Source organism: Furipterus horrens, unplaced genomic scaffold (assembly GCF_987537825.1).
Source record: "Furipterus horrens unplaced genomic scaffold, mFurHor1.1.pri manual_scaffold_11, whole genome shotgun sequence".
NCBI lineage: Eukaryota > Metazoa > Chordata > Mammalia > Chiroptera > Furipteridae > Furipterus > Furipterus horrens.
This window is the reverse complement of record NW_028327181.1, coordinates 14,122,900-14,150,868: the sequence shown is the minus strand read 5'-3', so window position 1 is coordinate 14,150,868 and position 27,969 is coordinate 14,122,900. Positions and strand designations below refer to the sequence as shown.

The following is a 27,969-nucleotide window of genomic DNA, read 5'->3' as shown; positions in this document are numbered from 1 at the left end:
TGTCCCCCAGTGTTCTCCATCCACTTAAGGTGCTTCTGATTTTCCCACCAGCCTACACCGCTGCAGTAAACATTGGGATGCACACAGCTTTGCCTTTGCCCAGTGCTTTCCTTACACTGCCGCGCTCCTGTGAGCCCCTGCCCCGGCCCCGGCCAGGCTGCCTCTCCAAAGGCTGGTTCAGTTCATGTCCAGCAGTTGATGCGTTCACCAATTTCAGGGCAACCTCATCAGCGTAGGACGTTATTTAAATTTTCTGTTTGCTAATTTAGTAAAAGTAAAATGGTACTTCAGGGTTGCTTTATTTTGCATTTCTTTGATTATTAAAACAAATTAGCATTTTCCCCTCTGGTTACTCTCTGGATTTCCTTGAATGTGAGTTGTGTGCTCATGAGGGGCTTTGCCTATTTCAGTAAATTTAAATCTTGATTTTTAAAAAAGTCAGACCAAGTAAAATCTTTACACACAATAGCTATTGAATTTTTAATATATATTTTCCAGTGTTGTGTTCGCTTTTAATTTTAGATACATATTTGTAGTAGAAAACATCTTCTTTCTGAGATCGGATCAGTGAAATTGTTTTGTTGTTGTTGCTTCAAAGCATAGAAAGCTACCCCCACTCTGGAGAGCTAATAAATATTTAATTCTACCTTCTGTTATTTTAAACTCTTTAATTCATCTGGACCGTATGTGGATATAAATTGAGTTGCAAATTACATTTTTTTCCAAATTGCTAATCAGTTTATTCCAATCTTTTTTCCTGTCCCTTTACTTCTCTTTCTCAGGAATTATCCACCAGATGAAAGGCGATTATGATTCCGCACTGAAACTCCACAAGACCCACCTGTGCATTGCCCAGGAGCTGAGCGATTACGCCGCCCAGGGCCGTGCCTACGGGAATATGGGAAATGCCTATAATGCTCTGGGCATGTACGACCAGGCAGTCAAGTACCACCGGCAAGAACTGCAAATCTCCATGGAAGTGAATGACCGTGCCTCGCAGGCCTCCACACACGGGAACCTTGCTGTGGCCTACCAGGCCCTGGGTGCCCATGACCGGGCCCTGCAGCACTATCAGAACCACCTGAACATTGCCCGGGAGCTGCGTGACATCCAGAGTGAGGCCCGGGCCCTCAGCAACCTGGGCAACTTCCACTGCTCTCGGGGGGAGTATGTCCAAGCTGCCCCCTATTATGAACAGTACCTCCGGCTTTCTCCAGACCTACAAGACATGGAAGGAGAAGGAAAGGTCTGCCACAATCTTGGCTATGCCCATTATTGCCTCGGAAACTACCAGGAGGCGGTGAAGTACTATGAGCAGGATCTGGCACTGGCCAAAGACCTCCATGACAAATTGAGCCAAGCGAAAGCTTACTGCAACTTGGGCCTAGCATTCAAGGCTCTGCTGAACTTCAGCAAAGCTGAAGAGTGTCAAAAGTACCTGCTGTCCCTAGCTCAGTCCCTGAACAATTCCCAGGCTAAATTTCGAGCCCTAGGGAACCTGGGCGATATATTCATCTGTAAAAAAGATGTAAATGGTGCAATAAAATTCTATGAGCAGCAGCTGGGCTTAGCTCACCACGTAAAGGACAGGAGACTGGAGGCCAGCGCATACGCAGCGTTGGGCACTGCATACCGAATGATCCAGAAATATGACAAGGCCTTGGGTTATCACACACAGGAACTGGAGGTATATCAAGAGCTGAGCGACTTGCCAGGAGAGTGCAGAGCTCACGGCCACCTGGCTGCTGTCTACATGGCCCTTGGGAAATACACAATGGCGTTCAAATGTTATGAAGAGCAGCTGGATCTAGGGCAGAAGCTGAAGGACCCAAGCCTAGAAGCCCAGGTCTACGGCAACATGGGCATCACAAAGATGAACATGAACGTGATGGAAGAAGCCATCGGCTACTTCGAGCAGCAGCTGGCCATGCTACAGCAGCTCAGCGGGAACGAGTCTGTGCTCGACAGGGGCCGGGCCTACGGCAACCTGGGGGACTGCTACGAGGCCCTGGGCGACTACGAGGAAGCTATCAAGTACTACGAACAGTACTTATCTGTTGCTCAGAGTCTGAATCGCATGCAAGACCAAGCCAAGGCTTACCGGGGCCTAGGAAACGGACACAGGTAAAAACGCCGGAGGACACATGGGGCTGAAACCTGCACAAAGAGCAGTGTCCGCGTGTGGTTTATTAACTACAAAACACTTTCCTATACAGCTCATTCGGTTCTTCCAATGATACGTGAATTTAGCAGGAGACAGTAGTACCCTCACGTTATGGAGGAAGAAACTAAGGCCCGGGGAGGTTAGGTTAATCCCCAAGATGACACCGTCAGGGACAGCTGGGGGTCAAACCCAGGGCTCTCCGACCCTGACTGCACTGCCTTTTTGTCTACATCACAACGAGCAGGATGAAAGATAATAAGGATGGGGAAGACGAATGAATCAATTTAACTGATCTTTTCTGAATGCCTCTGACATTATATGAATGTATTTTCTAATACATGTCTGTACCCACCAATTATTTGGTCCCTGTTTTATTGCTTTTAAGGAAAGCCACCTGATCATGGCAGGAATGAATAATCATATATGAGTACTATCCTCATACTAGGCACCTTGCACGGATATCTTGCTTAATATTTATAGCAGTCCTATATCATTCTACATTTATTATCATCTGCTATGGGATGTAGGATTTATTATCATTTAGAAACTGAGGCTCAGGAAAAGGAATTCACGTGTCCCCACACAACTGGTTTGGGCTGCTGCCAACATCTGTGGTCTTCCCACTCTTACCGTATCATCCCTTAGCAGCACAAAAAGACACACTGTTGGCCAAGGTGACGCTTTTCCTTCTGAACGTGGGGAACCCAAGAAGGTGTCTGTGTCCACAAAATATATGGCCTCTCCAGATAGGCAGGGGATTAGGGCTCCTGGAGCGGAGGAAGGGCAAGGGTCAAACTAAATCATCACCCACAGAGTGCTCTGAGGCGCTCAGGGTGAAAGATTTATAGCCGTTGTAAAGTGATTTCAAAAACATAGTCTAAGCGGTAGTGGAAATTGGGAGGCCCAAAGAACCAAACAGTTCACTGGCTATCATTGTGCCTATTAATATATTTTATGTTTCCTCTGGGGTGTATATCCCATCGAATCTCAGGCTCTTGGGAAGGTCACTAAGGGATGACTTTTGAATTGCTTTCCAGATTATGAAATCCCCCTGCATCTCACTCTCAGGGCACATGATAGATTTTAGCTAGAAGAGGAGTTAAGAGCTTCTATAGTAAGTGACAATGACAAATGCTTTTCATTTTCTCAGGGGCTTTTAGTATGTCTGCACCTGCACAAAATAATATCATTGCTTTTCTGTCTACATCCCCACAGGGCAATGGGGAGCTTGCAGCAAGCCCTCGTGTGCTTTGAAAAGAGGCTCGTCGTCGCCCATGAGCTTGGGGAGGCCTTTAATAAAGCCCAGGCCTACGGAGAACTGGGAAGTCTGCACAGCCAATTAGGGAATTACGAACAAGCCATTTCCTGCCTTGAACGTCAGCTGAACATTGCTAGGGAGATGAAGGACCGAGCTCTGGAGAGCGACGCGGCCTGTGGCTTGGGGGGCGTTTACCAGCAGATGGGGGAATATGATACAGCCCTGCAGTACCACCAGCTGGATCTGCAGATTGCGGAGGAAACCAACAACCCCACGTGCCAGGGCCGAGCCTACGGGAACCTGGGTCTGACGTACGAATCTCTGGGCACCTTCGAGAGAGCTGTGGTCTATCAAGAACAACACCTGAGTATCGCTGCCCAGATGAACGACTTGGTGGCCAAGACGGTGTCATATAGTAGCCTTGGAAGGACCCATCATGCTTTGCAGAACTATTCCCAGGCGGTCATGTACTTGCAGGAAGGTGAGTGCAAAGGCCCATCGTGGCCTCTGGGTCTCCTCTGAGATGCAGTTCACTCGGAGGCTACTCAGAAGGACGTAGGCACAGCTTGAGCGGCCACCTCAGTACAACGGTGTTCTGGGGTCCAGAAGGCATCACCCGGCTTGTCTTACTGTGCTAGCCAGTTGCCCAAGGAGCAGATACCCTCCTTGCTTTTAAGAATCCTCTACTGAGTAAACAACATTCTCCCAAGGTGAATCGAGTAAGATCTAATCATGTAAAATTTAAGGGTCATGCTCAGAGGAAAATACCCATCTGTTTCAAGGCCTGCTGTCCTCTAGAAAATTCCTAAAATATTTCAGAACTATGTAGAAGTCAGTTTTGATGTAGCAGCAAGGTTAATCCTGAGCATCAGTCTGAGGGCCACTGAAGCAGTTGACTAGGCTTCCTTCCCAGAGCTTATTGCCTTCCGTGCTCCGGGCGGTGGCCCAGTAGTTTTGATCCAGGCAGGCCCCAAAAGCGGCCGCTGCTGCTGCTGTTCCTCGGCCTCTCCCCCTCCTCCACCTCCTCCCCTCCCCCTTTCCTCTCCACCTCAGGCTCCATGCAGCTTATCACAATGTGTTTACCCTTCACCTCCTCACGCAGGCACCTGGCATCCTTTCATCCCGGGAAGGGAAAACGGCGGGTATGATGTTCTCAGCTCCCTAGTAAAAGGAAGTTGTTGCTGACTTCAAGCACAAGCTCTCATTTATAGTTTCCAAGGGTTTTCGCATATATAGTTTATTTGATTGCATTTAATTCTCGCAGTAATCTTGAGACGTTTGTATTCCCGTTGCAGCCAAGGAACCTGAGACTCAGCACAATGACTTGATCCTGACCGTATGGGCAGTCAGTGGTGGGGCACCATGTGAGACCCTGTGTGGAGTTGCTCCTAACCTCCCAAGGGCAGAGCAGGGCTTGGGCAGTCTTATCCCCTGTTCCTCCTGAGCCCCAGCTGGGAAGCCAGGAGAAAGCAAAGTGGAAGGTGGGCCAGAGGCTGATGTTTCTTTGCAAAGACCAGGGACAACGGGCTGAGAGGTTAGAGAGGCCGAGAGTGACATGCCAGGCCTTGGAAGGCTCCCACTCAACGGGAGCTCGCCTCGATGCATTAAACATGAGAATCGGCTTTCGGCTTCCTGAAACCTGACTGTGGTAAAATTCCAACCGACTGGGGGCGAATCTGCAGTCGAATTTGTGAAAACTAGTAAATTCAGACCCAGCATATGACAGCCTTTCAGCTGTGTTCTTTTGTACTTCCTGAAATATTGTTTCCATAAAGCAGCTGCTTTGCCTGAGACATTGTAACATAATTCTGTATTTATGGGAAACTCGCAATTTCATTTTTATTGTTTCTTGTAGTTTTAAGTCTTGCAGAGACCTAAGTTCTGACTGTGGCCGCTCCCCGGTGTCTGTTTTATGGCTGTGCTCCACCACGGAGCACGGATGCCCTACGGGCCCAGCTAGGTGCCTCTTCCCATGGGCCGTGACCGGAGCAGGACAGGGGAGGACCTTCCTGAGTTCTCTGAGCTGGACCGGAGCCCTCTTGCACCGAGGGAACAGTTTGGTGGGAAACCACCTGAGCGCTTTCTCTCCTGGTCTTCAGAAGGGGCAGTGGATCAGCCTCCGCGGACCCCACTGCAGAAGAATCTCACAAGCTCTCCAGGTGATTTGTATAAAGGCCTCTGGTTCACACCACTGGTCTCATCCAGCTTTTCCTTGTTTGCAAGTGAAGAAAGGGAGCCTGGAGTAACTTAGTGACTTTACCTAGAGTTATACAACTAACTCCTAACAGGCCGGCTCCAAAAGAGCCGGATGGGTGGATCAGATTCCTGAGACGCAGGAGCAGATAGACTCGTAACAGATACTAAGACAGTCCAGTGGGCTTTTAGCTCTTCCTTGTTGCACCTCTGACTATGGGCCAGGGAGTGTCTTACATACTGGGGACCCAGCAGGGAACAAAGCAAAGTTCCAGCTTGCACAGAACATACCTGGGGTACGGAGCTACCTCAGTGAATTTTACTTCCAACTCATAGGCCCCGATCTGGCAGGGACAGCTCTGTTGAAGAAGGAGCATGGTCAGCTTGTTGAAGGTTAAAACAATCAGTAGCCTCCTGGTTTTCACCCGAGAACCGTCTTCTTTCATTTGCGTTTCTGTTTTGTGAGGTATTTTAAAATGTGAATAACTTGCAAGTATTATTTTTGTTAGCTACTGACATGATTTAAACCTAAAATGCTATTTCTAAGTTTTCTGTGTTATGTGCATTTTGAAATGCATAATATGAGCTTGAACCTGAGTATTGCCTCTCAACTGACTCAGTTCCTTTTCAAAAGTCTGAAATCGCATGGGCCCAGCATGCTCCGAAGCAGGCCCCCATCCCCGCTGTGTCAGATTAGAAAAAGGAAGTCCTCCCTTTGTGTGCTCAGGAGTAGCGTGGGAGCCTTCGTGCTGTCTTCTGCACAGGCTAACTCCTGTGTACAGAGAGGAGATAACAAGGGCAACACGATGCAGAGAACGGCCTAGTGGCCAGTACCATAAACGGTCGCCCTCCTACTTGGCTCCCACAGAGCCTTGGAGGTCGCTGGTTCCTGAAATTCAGAAGCTTACTGTAGGTAAGTGACCCAAACTGCAGGTGTCTATCTGAAAGCCACTGGAATGAGGATGCTCTCATTTAAGACTTTGGAGTCATAATAGCGCTTGTTCTGCCACCCCGCGGAGGCACATCAAAGTCTCAGCCTAAAAGGAAAAACGGACTGGACATGAAACGCGTCCGCGGCATCAGCAATAGAGCACATCAGACACGTCTCCCATCACTGCTGATTGGATCTCACGCATCTGAGATATGAAAAAGCATCAGCTTGGCCTCTGTGCGTGACTATGGAACTGCCAGGAAAAGCTTTTGCCCACCAGAGATTTGGATTAGATTGATTTCTACGCCAGGAGTTTTCATCTGCAAAGCTAGGGGTTTCCCACCTGGGAGGGTGGCAGGTTAGGTCCCATTGGTTTCAGTGCTTCTGCCTGCCATGCAAACCTGCCTCCTGCTGAGAGCCACTGCCTGAGCGCTTACTGGGGCATCTTGGGGCGTCCTAGAAAGGTTGCTACCGTCACAGAATTGGATGAGAATGCTTACTCTGCCTTGGCTGATTCTGCTCTTGTCCTGAACTTTATCTAGCTGTTCTAACATTATTTTATATACACCTGATGCAGAATTACCCTCCAGGAGTCCTTGGCAGGGGAATTGTGTATCTTCTCTGTGTACTTAAAACTTCTCTATCTGGTTTCAGGTTTAAGGTTAGCTGAGCAACTGGGCCGAAGAGAAGATGAAGCCAAAATTCGTCATGGTCTTGGCCTCTCCCTTTGGGCTAGTGGGAACCTGGAGGAGGCTCAACACCAGGTAAGTGGGAGAACCCTTGTCCCAAGTGGATTTTCTTTCCAAAATTGTGGGATACCTTGGGATTACTGTCCTAGTAGTAATGACATTGGTCAGAAGCTGCTGACCTCTCCGCTTGGGTTGACTTACAGGATTTCCAGCCTATACCAGCCCAGAAGTGTTGAACAATAGTAAAGATTCTTGCTCAGCTGTGTGATAGATTTCTCAATAATTTCTTTGGAATTTTTGTATTATGTGCTGCTCTTCCTCATTAATCCTTAATATGAAATTACATACATACATATTATGACAGAAGTAAGTAACCTGAGAATTCATGATTATTAGATTTAATGTCCTCCTGGTTTCTAGTTATACCAGTCTTCTCTCTCTCTCTCTCCCCCCACCCCCCCACCTCTCTCTCACACATGTACACACACGCGCACACACACACACAGTTCATGCTTCTGTGTGTGCACAAATACTTGAAGAGCAGCTTGCATGCCAGCTCTGCAAATCGGAAAGCTCACTAGTTATAGGTGCCTCTGGTAGGCTGGAGGAGTTGTGAGATGGTGTCACCTAAGGCTACACACTTAACCACTTAGGCAGAGTGTGGGGATCACTGCAGAGTGCACACGCTAGGCAGAGGGGCAAAGGACAAGGGAATCAAGCTCCTATCAGAATCGAGGACATGGTGTGGCTGAATTTGTGCCCTAGCATCATGCAATGTTATGATAATGTGCTGTACTTTTTAAACTATTAAAGGCAAATTAAAGAATTATTTCTTCAATTAAAAAATTAAGACTTGTATTGATATAGTGGTTTACAATTTTCAAAGTACTTTCACTCACTGAGTGTATTCTTTAAATAATCGTGACATAGAATGATAACAGCCCTCTTTCTAGAGAAGAAACCGGGGCTCTGAATTTTAAGAAAAGTCACACAGCAAATCAGTGGCAGTTGGGACCCCATTCCTCTGTCCTAGTCCAAGCCTCTTAGTCTTAGTGGTCTACTTTTCAAGTTTGCGTGAACTTATAATTTGGTGCTGTTTTCAGCATATAAATATCAGATAAGTTTTGTCATCTCACTGATGAAGAAGCCTTTAGAGCAGCAGGAAAGTGTCCCCTAGGAATGTTGAGTGTCTGGTTTTGTGAGTGGGGGTGGCTCCAGGGGGTACTGTCCAGCGAAGAGCTGACCCTGGGACACTGTGGTAGAGGTCAGTGTTTGATTTAGCGGAACTGCGTACAGAAAGTGATTCCCTCCGGGGAGTGCGCTGCCTTGTCTCATCCCCCCACCCCCACCCCCACCCCCACCCCCAGCCACCCGTTCCCAGCCGCCAGCCCCACACCTGTTCTCGATTCAACCCTTCCGTGCCCAGAGGTGTGTGAGTGCTGAGCTATGGTTGCTTGATGACAAGAGGAGAGGCTTTTCCCTAAAATTCAAAATCAGCACTTGCTTGGATTAATAGCTGATTTCGTGTTTTAGGACTTTCAGACTGTAAGTCTGTAACCCCTGTCTTTTAGATCCGTTTGTCAGTCAAAAATTGATTATATAAACTATAACTCACTGGGTAAGATCCGATGCCTTCCCACTAGGACCCACCTGGAAATAAAGATTCATCCTTTTAACCCATTAAAAAACTTTTTAGGTTGTATACCAAACTGTGAGCAAAAGTTGTCTTTAGTCAGTGACTCGCTGGACAGTGGCCTCTGGGAATGGATGACGTTCTCTGTCCCGTCCTTGCAGCTCTACCGGGCATCGGCCTTGTTTGAGACGATCCGACATGAGGCGCAGCTGAGCACGGACTACAAACTCTCGCTCTTTGACCTGCAGACATCGTCCTACCAGGCCCTGCAGCGGGTGCTCGTCAGCCTGGGTGAGAGCAGCCGGGGTTCCCACGGTGCCTGTGCGCTTGTGTATCTCGGCCACTTAGTGACCGCTGTGATGGGATATTAGTCGTTACAGCAGACTGTGAAGCCACAGCCATAATCCAGTCATTGAACATGTATTCGTTTAGTCAGATATTTGTAGAGCGCCTACTACGTGCTGTGTGCCAGCCTGGGGGATTAAAGTCACGAAGGCCTGGTTCCTGACCTCAAGAATCTCTTAGCCTATCGAGACACAAGTGCATGAGTCCAGTGAGGTGTGATGGGTGCTAGGATCAGTGAGACTAGGGTGCTGTGGGAACAAAGCGGATTGGCAGACAGCCCCAGGGACCAGAGCAGTTGTCCTAGAGACCAGGACGCTTCAACCAGCTGTTCCCCCCAGGTTCCCGCTCACTATTAATGGGGAGAACCTGAGAAGACACTAGGCCTCTTCTCTACTTCCTGTGCCCATATGTCTTTTACTTGCTGTCTAGTAAATGACTTTAATATATGGGTCTGCCCTCTAGACTGGGACACGGTCAGTGATAACCCTCCCAGGCCTGCATTGCACCAGGCAGCGTGCAGCCCCCCTCAGCCGGGCCTTACCTCCCTCTGCCAGCTGTCCCGCCCTCTGCCCCTTCCCAGACCTGCCTGTCTCCGCAGACCATTTTTCCCAGCCCAGAGCTTCGGTTGAGGACATATTTATTGGAACTAACAATGTCTTTGAAGTTGAACGGTGAGGCCTTGTCGAAAGCCTGTCCTTTGCTGTCTGTGTGTGAATACTCAAACTTACCCTGGAAAAATTACCTGCTAGATGTACTCATGGCCTGATGACAATTTATATCTATTATAATCACAGTGTTAAGTCTGGCTAACACTTTGGGGCCAATTTTCCAGTGTTCACAGAAATCATTCCCGCTGTTCCAGTTAATAACGTAACAGAGCAAAAGAAGATATTTGCATACACACACATAAATCCCCACTTTCTGCTGCTACTTAAGCTGCAGGAAGCGCGGCGCCCTGGAAGTGCAGTCGGAGCAGGGGCGCCTGGCCTCCCGCCTCTGCCAGCGCGCTCTTTGGACCGTAGTCCTAGCAGCTCTTTCACACTTACATTTATGACTCAAGCAGATCCTGTGCGTTGTGTCCTTCGGCACTTCTAAGCAATCCTCACTTGAAAGTATGTTGCTTTGTATCTTTTGTGCTCTTATATTTGTGCCTTAGCTTTTTTAAAAAGAAAGATTTTGTTTATTTATTTTTAGCTAGAGGGGAAGGGAAGGAGAAAGAGGGAGAGAAACATCGATGTGCAAGAGATACATTGATCGGTTGCCTCTCGCATGCCCCCAACTGGGGACCTGGGCCTGCAACCCAAGCATGTGTCCTGACTGGGAATCAAACCGGCGACCTTTTGATTTGCAGGCTGGCACTCAATCCACAGAGCCACACCAGCCAGGGCTGAGCATTAGCCTTCAAACTAGATTGCAGACTAGTTTCTTACAGGAAGTGGATTAGAAGTTGGATTGAAAGACTGGGGAAAAGCTTAAAGAGAGAAGCAATTTCAAAGAATTAGAGACCTCAGAGGTTTAAACCTTTTCCCTGTGGGAATTAGAAGAGGGAAGGGAAGTAAGTGTGTGGGAGACCAGAATGGAATGAGGTATCAGGTCTAATGATAATATCACCTGTCATATATATGGTGCTTTGAATGATGCCTATCAGGCATCTTCACATTAGTGCCTCATTTAATCTTTACAGTGGCCCTTTGAGATGGGCAGGATGAGAATCCCTCTATTTGAGACAAGATTAATGGAAGGGGGGAAGGACACACTCAGCAGAGGGACCAGCATGTAAAAGACACAGAGATGTCATCGGCGGGGGGAGGCTGAGTAAGTGGGGTAGGACAATGTGGAGTGTAGAGGGGCTGCATTGAGGAGAAATTGAAAGATGGTCAAGAGCCAAGTCCTGTAAGGCTTATCTCCCGGTGTCAAATCAGACCCAAGTTGAGCAGGGGAGTCAGAGGGTAACCAGAGTGTAAAGCATCAGGTCCAAAGAGCCAGGTGAATGGGGCCAGAAGCCAGGGGGCTGGGAAGCAACTCAGCATGTGGAGCAGATGCTGAGGATGAATCCTCTAAACAAAACTGGCTCTTTTGGGGTGTGGCTGCAAGACAGGCAAAGGCCAGGGACCCGAGGGTGGGGTGGAATCGGAACACCTGGGATTGTATAAGAGTGGACACTGCACCTATTATCTGAGGCAGGGGGTTGAATTTGAAACCATGTAACTGAGATTCTGCCACACACTGAAATGCAGAGCAAGTGAGGTTTCTGCCCAGGACCTCTATGGCTGATGGCCCTGTTTTAGGAAGCACACTCCCTTGCAGGCCTCAGTCTGTCCCTTTTGTCTCGCAGGTCATCACGATGAAGCCCTGGCTGTGGCAGAAAGAGGGCGGACCAGGGCGTTTGCAGACCTTCTGGTAGAACGACAGACAGGACAACAGGACTCTGACCCCTACTCTCCAGTCACTATTGATCAGATCTTAGAGATGGTGAATGGCCAGAGGGGACTAGTGCTTTACTACTCCCTGGCGGCAGGCTACCTGTACAGCTGGCTGCTTGCTCCTGGGGCAGGTAAGAGCTCTTTCCGTGGGAACAGAACAGTTACACACTAGCCTGTGAATGTCTAAGGAACGAAGGTGGAAGGGGTGCATTACCATAGATCAGACTAAGAAGCTGATGTCGGCTTTCAGCAAGATCTCAGCCATGGCAATATTCCACGGTGGGTCATTCAATTAATCAGACAGCCCAGCTTTCTCATTCCCCCAAGAAATCACTGCTCCTCACCAGCAAATGTGGAAGCATTTATCAAGGAAGACTAAGAGCAGGAGGATTAATTTCACTGGTAGTCCTATTTTTAGGCAGCTGTTGTTTATTAGCTAATAAAGTGGTGACTGTAAATCCTAATGGGTTCTTTCTAGGTATGATTTAGTGATTGTGACTCTTTGTCATGGTAAAGCTGAAGAGACCAAGATGATAACGGCACCTCCTCTCACGGGACAGAAATGAAGTCTTATGCTTGAGATTTCTGAGTTTAGCAGAACCCATTTTAACCAGTTTTGTTTGTTGTAAATCTATTTCAGAAGTAAAAATCTCCTTTGATTAAATTGGCATTAAATGTTCAGGCTGTAACAGTTTCACTAAATACAGCACTACTAATTAGCTGTTAGGGCCATATTTTTTGCATAATAAAATGCTGATGGCTTTACCGTGTTGGAGACACACCAGATCCAATTAGAGTTTATTGACTGGAGAAGTGTATCTTATAATTGGGAATCTTGAAGAATGGGCTTTTTGAATATCTGTAAGCCAATTTCAAAAAGTTCAACTGCCAAGAGAATTGACAAGGTTTTCTTGATTATGTTTCCATCCCTTTGATTTAAAAAAAAAAAATGATGGCTGGATGACAACCCTCAGATGCTTCTTGGGCTCTAGGCTCTCGTGCCTGTGCATTCTGTGCTTGAGCATTATTTTTTATAATCTTTTCCCCTGAATTACATGTTTTTATGGGCTTCCCCTAAAAAACATTTTTATCACTGACCTTTTTATGCTGAAGGTTTTAAGCTGTGATGTTCGTGGTAACTTGGTGAGCGTCGGCCACAGTCAAATGAATCCCGGTGTACTCCCGCCCCCAGAAGGGCACTAATACCCAGGAGGACACGCTTGACAACAGAGATATCAAGCTCTTTCTCTCTGTGGTTGTTACGTTTTGGGGACATGATTTGACAGGTGGTATATCCAAATCCCTGTAATAATGAGCCATGTATAATGAGGCTCCTATTGTTTCTCTTTCTGTTCCTCTTTGCTCTTAATGAGACTCTGAAGCTTTCACTGGGGCTCTAATCCAATCAGAGAGGACCAGCCTTTTCCAGGGCTGACACACCTCATTACCACTTGAGAATATGTCCTGTGTTTATTGCTAGAAAACCACTACAGATTCTCTCTCCGTTTCATGCAGCCATCATTTTTTGCTTCTTTAATCCATTAATGACCGTTGACCGTTAGTCTTACTTAAAAATAGTTCTGAATGTTTTTATCTTGCTTTTGTACTACACATTTGTTTTGATTTGCTTTTGTGAAATGAAAGGTCTTTGAGTCACACAGTTTCCACTTGGCTGGTTATAATTTTATTCAGGATTTCAGTTTCTGGGGAGACTGTACCCTGGCATGCTCACGCACTATTCCTGAAGGAAAGCTCTCCCTAGTTGGTGCTTCTCAGAAACATCTGTTTTGAAATACCTATGAAGTAGTCATCATTTCAGGGGTTTCTGAATAGATCATCAAAAGCAAAAGCCCTATCTTGAATTCCTGGGTTTCAAGCACCAAACCTGATGGTGAAAGCGGCAAAAAGGATACTGATCGAATTCTGAAAACCCTCTTGAGATCGTGCGTTTCGGGATTTCTTCACAGGGTTTGGAGAAAGGGATGCTTGCCAAAGAGGCCACCTAGCGTCTGCATTCCTGCCCCATCCTCCACCTTTCCCTCCCCCGACCCCAGTCATGTGTAACCTTGACGGTGCCTGTCCTTTGTCAGGAATTCTGAAGTTTCACGAACACTACCTGGGTGACAACGCAATGGAAAGTGCCGGGGACTTCCAGGCTGGCAGCAGCGCAGCTCTTCCGACAGCCACCAGCTCGGCCCTGGAGCAGCACGTGGCCAGTGTGCGGGAAGCCCTGGGGGTGGAGTCTTACTACTCGAGGCAAGTAGCTCACTGTTTCAGATCCCATCTGCACACACAGCCTCAGGGTTTGTATCTGCTCGGGTTGTTGTAAGTATCCGATTGGAGATCTTTGGAATTCGTACCTCTGTGCCTAGTCTACCCATGGTGGCTGCAGCAGAAAGGGATGTGTGTGCCTGGAGTGCAGGCCCCTGAGGGGGCTCTGTTTATTCTTTTTGGTAGTTTCCTTTCAGACGGGGAAGGGCCTCATCAGAGATGCCTGTTTCTAAGGAGGGTTTGTAGAAAGTGTACACATAAATATGACTTCCAATTTAATATACCAGCTAATTAAAACTGAGATGAGTTTTTGGGTCTACTCAGATTCATAATGAGTTTGCTCTGCAGCTGAACACCCGTCTGAGAGGGTAATTTAGCACCAGTGGCAGGGTCTGTGCTGCATCTGTGCATCGGGGCCCTGAGGTGAAGGAAGTTGAGTTCCCAATATCAAGAGTAGGAAAACAGAAGTGCTTTTTTTTTTTTTTTTCAGATTTAATGTGTTTTATTGATTAAAATATTACATTTGTGCCAATTTCCCTTCCCTCTGCTCCCCTCCACCCGGTGGCCCCCCTCCCTCCAGTTGTCCCCCCCTTTTAGATTATGTCCATTAGTTGTGCATACAGTTCCTCCCAACCTCTCTCCGTCTATTCCATTCCCTCCTACCTTGATCCCCAATTCCTATATCATCTTCCTCCCTCTCCCCACTCCCCCTCCCTGTTGACCTCCCCCCAATATGCTTCCCGTACCCACAGTTCCTTTTCCACTCTCGTTGCCTGTTTAGTTTGCCTTTGTTTCATCTCCCTAGCTTCTGTTTTTTAAACCAGTCCCTTTAACATCTCATATAACAGTGGTTTGGATCTAATGAACTCTTTCAGTTTTATTTTGTCCTGGAAACACTTTCTCTGTCCTTCTATTCTGAATGACAGTTTCGCTGGATAGAGTATTCGTGGTTGTAGGTTTTGGATTTTCATTACTTTGAATATTTCTTGCCAGTCCCTTCTTGCCTGCAGGGTCTCCCTTGAGAAGTCAGCTGATAGTCTAATTGGGACCCCTTTGTACATAATTCTTTTCTTCTCTCTTGCTGCTTTTAAGATTCTCTCTTTATCTTTAATTTTTGACATTTTGATTATAATGTGTCTTGGAGTGGTTCTCCCTGGGTCCAGTCTCTTGGGAACTCTCCTTGCTTCCTGGACCTGCAAGTCTATTCCCTTCCCCAAGTCTGGGAAGTTCTCCTTTATTATATTTTCACTCAATTTTTCAAGTTCTAGTTCATCTTCCTCACTCTCTGGCAAACCAATGATTCTTATGTTGGGCCTTTTATAGCTGTCCCAGAGGTTTCTGATCCTCTCATTGTTGCTTCCCATTTCCTCTCGCTGCATTGGTTGACTGCTTGTTCCTTCTCCATATTCCAGTTTGTTGAAATGAACTCTGGATTTTTTTTCCTCACCATCTGTCTTGTATGTGGTTTTGTTCCTTTCGTTATGAATGTTTTTCGCTTCTTTCTTATCTTTTTCCTGCTCTTTTGTGAATTCTGTAAGCCACCTGATAACAATGGCCCAGAACTGAGCCTCTGACAGGTTTCTTATCTGTTCATCTGTCAGATTCTCTATCTGTTGCCTGGTGAGCTGTGCCACCGGGATTTCTATAGTTGTCTGCCTCATTTTGACAGATGCGTTTTGTTTTCTTGGGCCGGCTGTAGGGGGCAGTGCCTGCGTAAGCATCACAATTCAGCGACCGGCGCCTGTCTGCGACCTATTTCGCAGCCCTGTGGTGCTTTCTTTGGGGGCGGGGGTCCAAGGTGGATTCACACAGTTATTCAGCCAGGAGACCGGGATCCGTCCTCCCGCCCCCCTGGGCCTCACTGTTCAAGGCGATGCGGTGGCTGCTTTCCCCAGCGCTGGGGTTGCGCACTGCCAGGGGCTTGACCGCAGCCGGGCTTCTTCGCCGCCCCGCCGCTGTCTCAGGTGCGACCGCAAACAGCACTGCCCTCTTTAACTCTTACCTGCCCAAATGGCACCGCTGGTTTATAACTTCATATGTTGGGCTTCCATGTAGTTTTATTTTCTGGAATTTCTAGTTATCCTTTGTTTTGAAGTAGTTGTATTCCTCTCTAGTTGTAGAGGGAGACCTAGCGTGTCCGTCTAAGCCTCCATCTTGGCCGGAAGTCCCAGAAGTGCTTTTTGCAAAGACTGAAAGTTATACGCTTATAGAAACATTGGTCACGACTATTTTACATATGAAGAGTAATTTCCATAAGCCCCCTGCTTCTGGGGAGAATCAAAGGAGAAGGGTGCCTTAGAGTTTGCCGTAGCCAGGTTCCCGGCCTTTCAGCCCTCCATCCTGAGGTCAGCAAGCGTGGAGGAGGAATTTGTGTCGGAGACTCTGCTGTGATGCTGCCATCAGGCCCCTTGGGTATCTGCTTGTCTCTCAAATGAATTCCTTGGTAATCATGAACATTCTAAGAAATTGCTGTGATTTCTTTAGAGATTTTTATCCCAGGTTCCTGGGTGTGTGGTGGTCTTTACCAGCAGCTAGATCGACCTTTGAGGAGCTCATGAAGTTGGGGACAAGTTCTGAGATGACAGATAATCATTGGGTAGTGTAATATCAAGACCAGAAGTGACTGTCGTGGTAGCTGGTCCCAGCTCCTTCACTGAGCAGGAGCCAGCGCTGCGTGGGACTTGCTGAAAGCTGAATTAGTGTCACAGCCAGGATCCAAGCTCTCCAGATCTCACCCAGACTCCCAGGCCAGTGGTCATTTTGTTTTTAATTATCAAAATTAATATCATATTTTGAGAAAAGAGCTGAAGCATGTAAGAATGTCATCTCTAGCTTCTGCTCGTATGAAGTCTGAACAGGCATCAGCCACATGCACACATTGTTGTCGTATTTCTTCTGTGACTGCAGGACATCCCAGAGCACCCTCATCCTTAACGCTGGGTGACGGTGTGGCCTGACAGTGCGCAATCGAAATCCCAAGGACTTGGAAGCTAGGCTGCTCCCTGAGACTTAATTGGCCATAAATAGGTCAGGCCAAGGGGTATACAAAGCTGCTTCAGCAGGCGGAAGGGCACTTAGCCAGTCTGATTGAACAGGAACCTGACCAAAGGTATTGCATATCCACAGCAGGTATTAAAGTGGTGGGCTAGCAGCAGAAACACAAACAGATAAGGAGAGTAAGCAGGGCAGGCTTTGCCAGTTCCCATCTCTGACGCCGTGAAAAGGAAAGAGGACCTTGGCTAAGGGATTCGGAGTCACGTCAGAAGGCTGCTCCCATGGCGGACCGGCTGTCACCACTGTCTCATCCTTCCCGCCTTTCGGCCCTTCCACAGATATCGGGGTGCCTGCTATGAACTGTGTACACTTGGGATGGGGATTAAAGTGGAGAGTAAGACAGGCATGGCTCTCGCTCTCGGGGACCTGAATGATAAGAAACAACAGAGCATATAAAAGCTTCTAATTAAAATTGTTGCAAGTGCTTAAATGAGAATGCAGGGTGTGATAAAACTGTGTCATTGGGAGTGGGAAACCCATACTGGGAGTTGAGGAGGCTGCCTGGAGGAGGGGACATTTGAGCTGAGCTCAGGAGGAGGACGAGATATGAACTCCATGAAGGCGCCACGGCCGCGCATGCCAAGGCCTTCAGGAGCTGTCGGTAGAGAGGCCCTCGCCGGTTGTCCTAGTTCCTGCCCTCGCTCAGGTCCCATGCTTCTTGCAGCACTTTCTGGTTGCCATTTGGTTTCTCATGCGAATCTCCCTGCAGATAGAGAGTGTACACCGTTACCTAGGACCCTGATTGGTACAACTCGGCAAGCCTGGTCAGTGGCAGTGTGCCCCCAGAGGAGCCGAGCGTCTCTGAGCACATCAACAGCAGGTCTCCACACTTGCAAGGCCACAGCCCAGAGCTTAAACCGAGAAGAGATCATGAAGGGACCCGATGTGCCACGAATACCTGCTCTTTGAATCTTTGCACATGCAGGGGTGGCTCCTCTGTGCCGTCCTCCCTCGGGCAGTGGGGTGGCCTCACCCAGGTCACAGCAGTCCAAACCAGTCACTGGTAGGGCTCAGCCTGCTGAAAATACAGATTGCTACTCTTCCCAGCCGCCCTCCTAAGGAGTTCTTTTATATGGTGCAGGAGGTTGAGCCATTTTGTTCCAGGGGCCTTTTGAACTGAAAAAAAAAAAAAGGCTTTTGGGTTATAGTGCAGCTCTTCATCAATGGCAGGGGGAGAGGAAGGACTGTAGCCTGAGTTGTATTCCACACATTAATCTTTTCCCCTCTGCCCTGTACAGAAAGTTACCAAGTTAGGATGAGTCCTTAAGATCTCTAGGATGTTAGACGTCTTGAGGCTCAGCATGACTTGGTTGGGCTGCCTTTAGGAGTGCCGATTGCCAGTGTGGACTGCCAGAAATAAGGTCTTTTCTGTTGCCTTGGACTAGTCTTTTAGAAATTTACTTATACCTTGTGAGCTTAAACTCAGGTTCTTGATTTGTGGCATTAAAATTGATATAGTGGCGTGGTTTGAATTTAGTAGAATGGAGTTTTTGTGAGACTTTGGTTTCTTCCTCATTTGATAAAAACAAGTAAATTTCAGTGACAGATAAGTTATTTTTCATCTATAAAATTAGTAAATATTTTAAAGCCATAATGCTCAGTGATAGGAAGCATACAGTCTCATACTCTAGGGATATAAATCGGTTTAGCTTTTCTAAGAATAATTTGCCATTACTATCAGAAATTCTTAAAATGTTTATGCCTTTTGACCCCAAAATTATCATTTTAGAGTTGGAGTAAAGATACGTACATTGGAATACTTATAGTAGGTCTATATATTATAGAAGAAATTAAAAAACAACCTAAAGGTCTAAAATAATTGAATCAAATTATTATATATCCAATGTAATACTATGTTACAATTAAAATTATGTTTACAGGCAATTTAAAATCACATAGCCAGATGTTTGTGACAAAATATTAAATGAAAAATACAATGTAGAATTATTATATATAGTATAATTTAACTTTTGTACTAGATACAAAATATGGGTATGACAAGTAAAATCCTTGGGAGGGAATAGTTCACAGTGTTATTGGTAATTATAGGTGGATGGTGGAATTATAGATGTTTAGTATTTTGTTCTTTATAGTTCTCCTTATTTTCAGTTTTTTCACAACGGTTAGAAATAGTCATGAATGAACAACTCTGTTATTTAAAGGAAAAAAAAAAAAGAAACCTTTCTGTAATTTTAGTTTACAGAGAATAATATCCAAGTTTCGAAGCCAGGCACCATGATGTAGCTCCAGGAAGTCATTCTGGGTTTATCTTCCATTCTTGTCTCTTGGCAAACACTGTACTACAGTCACCACACCTTCCTCTCTGTCCCCCAGGTGTCTGCAGCTCAGGCGTCTCTAACCCCTGGACCTGTAGCCACCACAGCTGCCCACTAACCATCTCTGCCTGGCTATCTTCTAGGCATCTCTAGTCTAAAATATCTAAGCCTCAACTCTTGGGCTTCCCCATTTCTTCTCCAAATCAGTCAGTGTAATACACCACATTAACAGAATGAAGGACAAAAACCACATGACCATCTCAATGGATGCAGACAAACGCATTTGATAAAATTTAACACCCTTTTATTATAGATATATAAAGAATGACCAAGAAACTAGGAAAAGAAGTAAATTACATCAACATAATAAAGGGTCTATATGAAAAGCACACAGCTAACATATTCAATGTTGAAACCTGAAAGCTTTTCCTTTAAGATCAGGAATAAGGCAGAGATGCCCTCTCTTGCCATTTCTGTTCAGCATAGTATTGGAAGTTCTAGACAGAGCAGTTAGGCAAGAAAAAGGAAATGCAAGGCAGCCAAATTGCAAAGATAAAAGTATAATTATGTCTGTTCACAGATGACATGCTATTATATATAGAAAACTGAAGATTCTACACACACATGCATCCATACAACAAAGATTTGTTGGAGCTAATAAATTCTGCAAAGTTCAAAATCAACACATGAAAATGATTGCATTTCTATATACTAACAATGAGGAATCCAAGACAAAAATTAAGAAAACAATCTCATTTACAGTAACTTCAAGAAGAGTAAAATACTTAAGAATAAATTTAACCAATGAGGCAAAAGGCTTGTACACTGAAAACTACACAACATTGCTGAAAAAAATTAAAGAAGACACCAATAAATGAAAAGGCATTCCGTGCTAATGGATTGGAAGGTCTAATATTGTAAAATATCTATACTACCCAAAGCAATCTACAGATCTGATACAATCCCTGTTAAAATCTTGATGGCATTTTTTACAAAAATAGAGAAGAAAAAGTCCTAAAATCCATATGGGCATCTCAAGGGAACCCCAGATAACCAAAACAATCTTGAGACAGAAAAACAAAGCTAGAGGCCACACACTTTCTGATTTTAAAACATATCACAAGGCTACAGTAATTAAAACAATGAGGTACTGACATAAAGACAGACACGTAGACTAACAGAATAGAATAGAGAGCCAGAAAGAAACCCTAACATACATGGTCAAGTGATCTTTGAAAGGAGTGGCAAGATTACATATTGGGGAAAGGATAGTTCTTCAACAAATGGTATTGGGAAAACTGGATATTTACATGCAAAAGAAGGAAGCTGGACCCTTGCCTTATAGCATGTGTAAAAGTTAACTTGAAATGAATTAAAAACCTAAACATAAGACCTGAAGCTGTTAAACTCCTAGGAAAAGCTTCATTACATTGGATTTGGCAATGTTTTCTTAGATATGATACCCAAGTGAGGTAACAAAAGCAAAACTAGACAAGTGGGACTACATCACATTTAAAGACCTCTGCACAGCAAAGGAAACAACAGAGTGAAAAGGCAACCCGTGAAATGGGAGAAATTATTTTGAAATGATGCTTTTGATAAGGGGTTAATATTAAGAATATATAATTTCAACCTCAAAAAAAAAAAATATCCAGTACAAAAATGACTAAAGGATCTGAATTGATATTTCTTCAGAGAAGATCTACCAGTGGCCAACAAGCAAGTGAGAAGATGCTCAACATCACAATCCACCAGGGAAATGCTTATCAGAACCACTGGAGATAACCAGCTCACACGCATTAGGATAGCCACTATCAAAAACCCAGAAAATAACAGGCATTGGGAAGGACATGGAGAAATTAGAACTCTTGTGCACTGTTGTGAATGCTACAGTCACTATAGAAAACAGTGGCGAAGTACATATATATATTTTTACCACACTAAAAAAAAAAGAGTATAAAAGATACATTTTGAATCCATTCACTTCTGACTCCACTGCCACAAGTGCAGTGCAGATCCTGTCACCTCTGCCCTGAGCCACTGCTGCTGCCCCCTGTCTGTCCTCCCTGCTCTCTCTGCCTCCCACGGCCTTCCAGTACGCTTCCGCCGGAGTGACCTTTCATAGATGTGTTTGGGACTACGTTTCTTTGTTCTCCCACTCATCACAAAGCCCCCAATGCACTTAATCCCTTCAAAGGTAGTGAGGGCCTGTAGAATTCAGCTCATGTTCTGTCTGCTGGCCACCTGAACGGGCACTTCTAGCCCTTCTTCAGCTTGACGTCCCCCAGCTCTCCCAGCCTCCGTTCACTGCCTGGGGTATACCAGGGTTTTCCCGCCTTGAAGTTCTGCACATGTCCGTCCTTCTCTCTGCATGGTTCTGCCCGCCGCTTCTGGTATGGCTTGTTCCTTCTCACCCTTCAAACTCCTGTCTCAAATACCTCCTCAGAAGGGCCTTCCCTTTGCATACCCAGCCCCAGGGCAGTCCTGCGATGTAGTAGATGCTTAATAAATGTTTGAGTGAGCGGCCGACTGACGCTCTGAATGAATGAAGTACTTCTCCCTTCTGTCCGGGATCGTATTCTTTCTCTGCAGGCTGTCTAATGACACTCTAGAACCCTGTTCAAATCTCACACTGTTTCCATCAGGACCACCCTGATCGCTGCAAGTCCAGATCAGGTTTTTGCTCCCTTCTGTGGTGCCTAATGACACTTCGTTCTTCATTGTTTTATGGTCCCTTGGTTTGTGTGCCTTCCCGAGCAGATGGTGATGCCGTGGAAAGCAGGTGCTGTGTCCTCTCCTCTCTGAACTCTCACTGTCTAACACGGTTCCTGGCCCATATTGAGTTATCAGTAAATTTGAGATTTAGTCCAGATGCACTATGAGCACTCTCTGCTCAAGCTGGGCTAGTTTACTGATTCTTCTTCTAGTGCATGTAAAGTGCTCCATGCCCCTAGAAATGGAATCCTCATGCCTTGGAGAACACTGTCATTTAATTACCCACAGCCCGGCCATGGTGTGTGTCCTTGTTAATCTGCGGACCGTGTTTGCTCTCCTTCATAGCGTTTCACTGCTGAAAGGAAGTACAGTGTTACAAAGGAGCTTCTGAAAATGGATTTAAAATAAAAACTGCTTTTATTAAGTGTTTAATAAGAACTTCCCGTCCCTTCCTCCCAGATCAAAAGAGGTGTAGATTGAAACCACTGTATAGAACACAAACCTCCCATGGGGGAGGTGTTATGAATTTCAAAACACATACTCAGTTTTTAATTCTGATATTTAAGCAGAGTCTTGCTGCTTCCTGGGCACCTGGGACAGCGCAGGAGTTTGGGGATGATAAGCTGACTGGTTAGAACACTGGCAGGGCTGTGTTTAATCGTAGGTCAGAGCTGGAGGGAGCCCTCCCAAAGGGTTTTAAATAAATTAACAATTATAGACTACCCTTAAAATAGGGTAAATATTCCTCTATTGTAAATGAATATTAAACCTTGATAAACTGTAACTTATTTTTTTTTTTTTAATTTTGGTGCTTTTCTATATTTCTGAATTTTCTACGGTGAAAGTTATTTTTTTTATAATCAAATGCATTTTCTTATTTCAAAACACTGATTAATTTAGATTGCAGCAATTCATAAATGCTGGTGATTCCACTTGGTTCTAGACTGTTAATAAGTGGCCACTGTTAACAAGTCTGACAATGCAAAGTGGCGGAGGAGCTGTGGGTCCACAGGATATCTTATTTGTGGCTGGTGAGAGAGTTAATTAGCATAGCTGCATCAGAAGACAGTTTGGCCGTACCTTCTAAAGCTGAACATTTGCATATTGTTTCATCCAGGTATACACCTTAGGTATGATATCCACGAGAGGCTATATAGTTCATGAACAAGAATGTTCAGAGGTGCCCTGTGAATACTAGGAAAGCCCTGGAAATACCCATATGCCATCAGTGAGAGAGTGGATGAGTATATGGTGATATAGTTCTCAAATGGAATATTAGACAACAGTAAAAAAGAGATGGCCTGAAAGATGTGGCTAAATCTTAGACATATAATATTAAGTGAAAAAAGTAGGCCCCCAAATGCTACCTATAGCATGACATCCTTTTAATAGGGTTAAAACAACTAGAACAAAAATACTTTCTTGGACTAGAGCTAGATGCAATAAAACTTATAAAGAAAGGACAGGCAGGGAATGGTGGCCATGGGACTTGGAGTGGGACTTGCCTTGGGCTAGGAGGCAGGGGATGGGCTTCATGAAAGTTAACAAATAATTTTGTATGTTATTCTTTGGCTTTTGTATTGGATGGTGGTTTTATAAGCAAGCACTCATTACATTATTAAAATTACTAAATAAATAAATGAAAGCAGGCTGTACATGGATCAATGATGAAGGGGTATCATGAACCAAAGACCATGATTAATCCAATCCCAAAGAGATTCCACTACCACCCCCTAAAAAAGAAGGAAGAAAAGGCAGGCATTTTTTTTTTAAACAAATGAATTACAAAAAGCAAGATTGCAAGTAGGACATATTTGTTCATAGTAATGGACAATAGACTGATTTAAATTATATCTGTTCTTCTAAGCAAGTACTCAAGCACTGGTCATTGCTGCATCATCGGCTTATTCTAAGTGACAGTGGGTCTTTGAAAGTTTAAAACCATCTTTCTAATATTTTCTAATTCTGGCTTTTGCTAATCAAATTTAACCTCCCAATCAGTTTGGATTCAAACTGATAAGGTTTTATTTTACCAATCAATTATTTGTCTTTAAATCCTTTTCAGAATTCTGTAGAGTGAAATTAGATATAATATTTTGGGGCGTTTATTTTGTCCCTTAAAACAAAGGATTTTATGTCATTCCAAATTAGGATACTACTCGTTTGAAAATATTTTATGAGCATGTAGTCAGTCTGCGCCAGAGCTGGTACTGAGCCTGGAGATATATGCATGAATAATCGCTGGAATTCTTGGCCTTACAGTAGCTCACAGTATGGAACAATCAACAAATGTGTAAATAATTAATTCACCATGTGCAAAATGTTATTGTAAAGGTCTAAACAAAGAAGGCTGTGCCTCACTGTGCCTACTTGGGAGCAAGTCAGTGGTTCAAGTGAGGCGATATTTGAGCGGGGCCCTTAAGAGTGAGGGGGAAAGTCCTTCCAGGCAGAGGAGGTCCTCAGGGGGCAAGGGCCTGCAGGAAAGAAAGGGCCCAAAGCCCTCAGGAAATGAATGGTGATTTCAAGAGGAGGATGCTCTGTCCTCTGCTGCAGGAATTGTTATCGTCTGCATCACAGCCAGTCAGGTGCTTCCCCCAGAGGCTCACGTCTTTCTTACACATCTGCAATCTTGCGGTGGATTTGCCTGACCGGGTCTCTTGTGTGCTGTCCTCTTGTGACATGACTGGGTTCCAAAAGGCAGACCTTATCTATGAGGTGGCTCACTCAGGCTCAGCTATATGTTCGAGGGGAAAAAAAAAAAAAGACACCAGGTGAGGGATTAGATCACTGAAGAGAAACAACTGTGGGGGTGAGAGGAATACACTGTAGGTTCAGGTCTTCCGCCCCTGATTCCCAAATTTGGATTCCTTCCAAAAAGCTGAGCACAGAATGAGCTCAGAAGGCTTTGGTAAGCTTCTTAGTGTAAGTCAGCAGCTTAGCGAGGAGGATAAGTGTGGCTGGTCTTCTTGTATGACCCCTGAAATTACCTCAGTTGAATCCCCGTTTATATTTTTTCATGAACTTTTTTTTTAAAGCAGAATTCTTGAGATACTCCATGAGAGTTTCCCCATTTATACATGGGAGAATGAGCCTTAAGACGAGGAGCAGCTAACAGTGACACAGGGCAAACCCCTTAGTGCCTGTCACCCTGCAAGTGTGGGCGCCTGGGACCGTAATGGCCTAGGCTGCCTTTGCTCAGGGGCTCACAGTCCTGCACCCGGGCCTCCGGGCAGGGGCGCTCTTAGACACCAGGCATTTCTTCTCTTATCCCTGGTCCCAGGTCCTTTGTTCATGGGCCCAAGCTTGGAATGGCGTTCCTGTTCGAACAGGAGTAGAAGGGAAGGACGGACGGCGCAGATCCGTTGACCGTTCTACCCAGTCTCTGCCTGTCTCAGTTTCACAGCAGCTGTTGGCTGGCTGGTGCCATAACCGGTTCTGTAAAAATTCTTTGGACTAATCAAATTTCAATATCCCTGACTTTGTATATCCTGCCCTTTGCTCCAGTGAAATTCCCTGGCCTTTTCCTTCTGATTGATTCTGGGCAGCTTTATCTAACAATCAATATCTAAGACATTTAATATATACCTCCTGACTTACCTTGCTTCGGGAAAACAAGCCCAGTCCAGCCACCAAGTCCCTCTCCGAACTGGCCAACCTAGGCATTGTTTTGCGTCCCGTCCGTGCCGCTGTGATTTGGGAGCAGTGGTCAGGAGGCTGTGCTGGGCTGCTGTCCTTAAAGGCGCACACGGAGCTCATCTGCCCGCAGCCCACCTGTACCGCTTGGGTTTTCCTTCGTAACGCCAGGTAGCACCTCCTAATTTCAGGGACTTCAAGCACAAACATGATTTCTTGCTCTAGGTCTGCAGGACAGTTGGGGTTCTGCTTTAGGCTGCCTATGGGCCTCAGATCCCTGTGTCTCATCTTTCTGTGACCGGCAGTGACCAAACAAGACTGTTTGCATAGCAGAAGTTCAGATCGCAGGAGACCAAGAGAAATAGTCAGGCACATGTAAAGGCCTGCTCACCCCTTGCCCTTCCACGTTCCATTGGTGAGAGCAATGGAACTATCTCTACACTACTAGCTCTCAACACACCAAGCTGAACATCAGTGGGGCAGAAACTCTCTCTGTCATGAGTGAGTGTGAGCTAGACATGGGAGACCTGGAGAGAGACGAGGATGATCATGCAGGCTTCTGACGGCTGACCGCTTTTCTGCTTAGATCTCTCTCCCCTGAGCACAGCACACGCTCAGGTGTGGGGGAGCCCTAAAAGCGCTCCTGCATCTCTTTTGATGGCTCTAATCTTCCTCTCGCTCCACAAACAGTCATTTCCCTGCACTCACACACATTACTGGACGTTCCCTTGGCAGGGTAATCCTCATGAAGGAAGCAGATCCACACCGCCGGCCCAGTGTCTCGCTTGGTTTCTAGGCTTTGCCTTCCTCCTGCATAAAAACAGCTTCCCTGGGATCTACCGCAGGCTCAGCACATCCAGAATCATACCTTTTCTCAGCCCCCCAATCTGGCATACTTTTATTCCCAATTTTTTCCATTTGTTTTAAAGCCTCCATCTTTTCTACCCAAGTTCCTTAGGTTTGAGACCTTTGAATCACTTGTCCTCAAATTTTCCTTTTTTTCTTGCAGTTTATTTAATGAATCACTGAACTCTCTCTGATCTTACCCATTTGTTCCCCACTTTTCTCCTCTCCTACTCTGGGCCAGGCTCTTACAAGAACATGCCCACGTGATCCGCCTGGCCTTCCTGCCTCTGCCTCCTCCTGCAGGGCTCTGGCTGCCGCCTGAGGAGTTTGCTGAAAGCGCCATGTTATCCGAGCGTTCCCTCCCTTCCCGCCACATGCACACACATACAGCCCGCAGAGAAGGATGGTGGCTGAGGAGGGCCTGGAGGTAAAGTTGGTCATCGGCCCCATTGTTGCCTAGAGCCTGTCCCACTGTCTCCTGGCGTCAGCCTTCTGACCCAGCAGGGCCAGGATGTTCCCCTGCCGTCTGCACACCAGGCACAATCCCGTGAGTTTGCATTTGCTTCCTTCTTCTGCCTCCGAGATCCCCCGGAGTTCTGTCCTCCAGGTTTGGAAGCCAAGATGGGGAAAGTGTTAAGGAGGCTGGGTGAAGCCGAGGACACACAGAACATAGGGTTCTGATATACTTGCTGGTTACCTAGATTTAAATCATTCAAATTATCCCAGTCCCCACGGAGCTGTCCCTGACGGCCGTGGGGTCATATCTTATCTCCGCACTGCCTAAGAGGCCTCGATGCAGGCTGACTGGGTGAGCGGACCAGGCTGCTGCGGGCCGGGAGGACACCCGAGCACGCAGTCGGTGTAGCAGCATTTGCTGTGTGGCCAGTGTGTCGTTGTCAGTGTAGCAAAGCATGACACCGTGTTTCATAGTTACTGTTCCAGCCCTTTTCTTCCCCCTCCCACCCCTGTGAGGTGTCCTGAAAGCCCGGTGTTATCCCGGGGCGCAAAGACGTGGGCTTCCGCAGTGCAGGCGGTTAACGCAGAGCCCGCTTGAACTAACACCTGCTTTACAAAACTTGACCCCCTGCCTAGACCAGCACTTGCAAGTCTTCCGTTTCCCAGTAACGCGTCAGACTCGTTGGGGCTTCAAAAGTAGTGAGATGTTCTGTCCCGACTTTTGGCAGACTTATGCCAATGCATTGAGGAGCCACTGCGGATAAGCAGTGAGAGGTGGGATTGAGTACAGGATCTGTCCCTGCCAAAACTGCTGTGTGATGGGGGCAAAGTTATCATCGTCACCGTGTCTTTTTCTTTATTCCTGTGTGTGTGGCTTGTCTCCCTGCTAATTAGAAACATCAGGAGGCCCTCATAAAAACATCTGGCGGCCCTCATAAAAGCTTCCCGAGTGCCTCCTGTCCTAGAGTTGGCCCACGGTTGTCCTAGGCTCCTTCCGCTCCGCGGCCTCGACACCAGGGCTTCCCTCAAGCACTTCACTGATGTGGGCTTCAGCCCCTTTTCTGCCTCCTCGCCTCCAGCCT

At 46.2% G+C, this 27,969-nt stretch overlaps 1 protein-coding gene across 1 annotated transcript in view; it reads left to right on the top strand.

The window, feature by feature from the left end:
• TTC28 (tetratricopeptide repeat domain 28) overlaps window positions 1–27,969 on the top strand; it is a 260,354-nt gene that overhangs the window by 166,807 nt on the left and 65,578 nt on the right. The window contains exons 4-10 of the mRNA XM_090292459.1: window positions 783–2,124; window positions 3,380–3,903; window positions 4,718–4,786; window positions 7,201–7,310; window positions 9,030–9,159; window positions 11,549–11,767; window positions 13,727–13,892. Of these exons, the coding sequence (XP_090148585.1) occupies window positions 783–2,124; window positions 3,380–3,903; window positions 4,718–4,786; window positions 7,201–7,310; window positions 9,030–9,159; window positions 11,549–11,767; window positions 13,727–13,892 (2,560 nt within the window). The remainder of the gene's footprint in view (window positions 1–782; window positions 2,125–3,379; window positions 3,904–4,717; window positions 4,787–7,200; window positions 7,311–9,029; window positions 9,160–11,548; window positions 11,768–13,726; window positions 13,893–27,969) is intronic.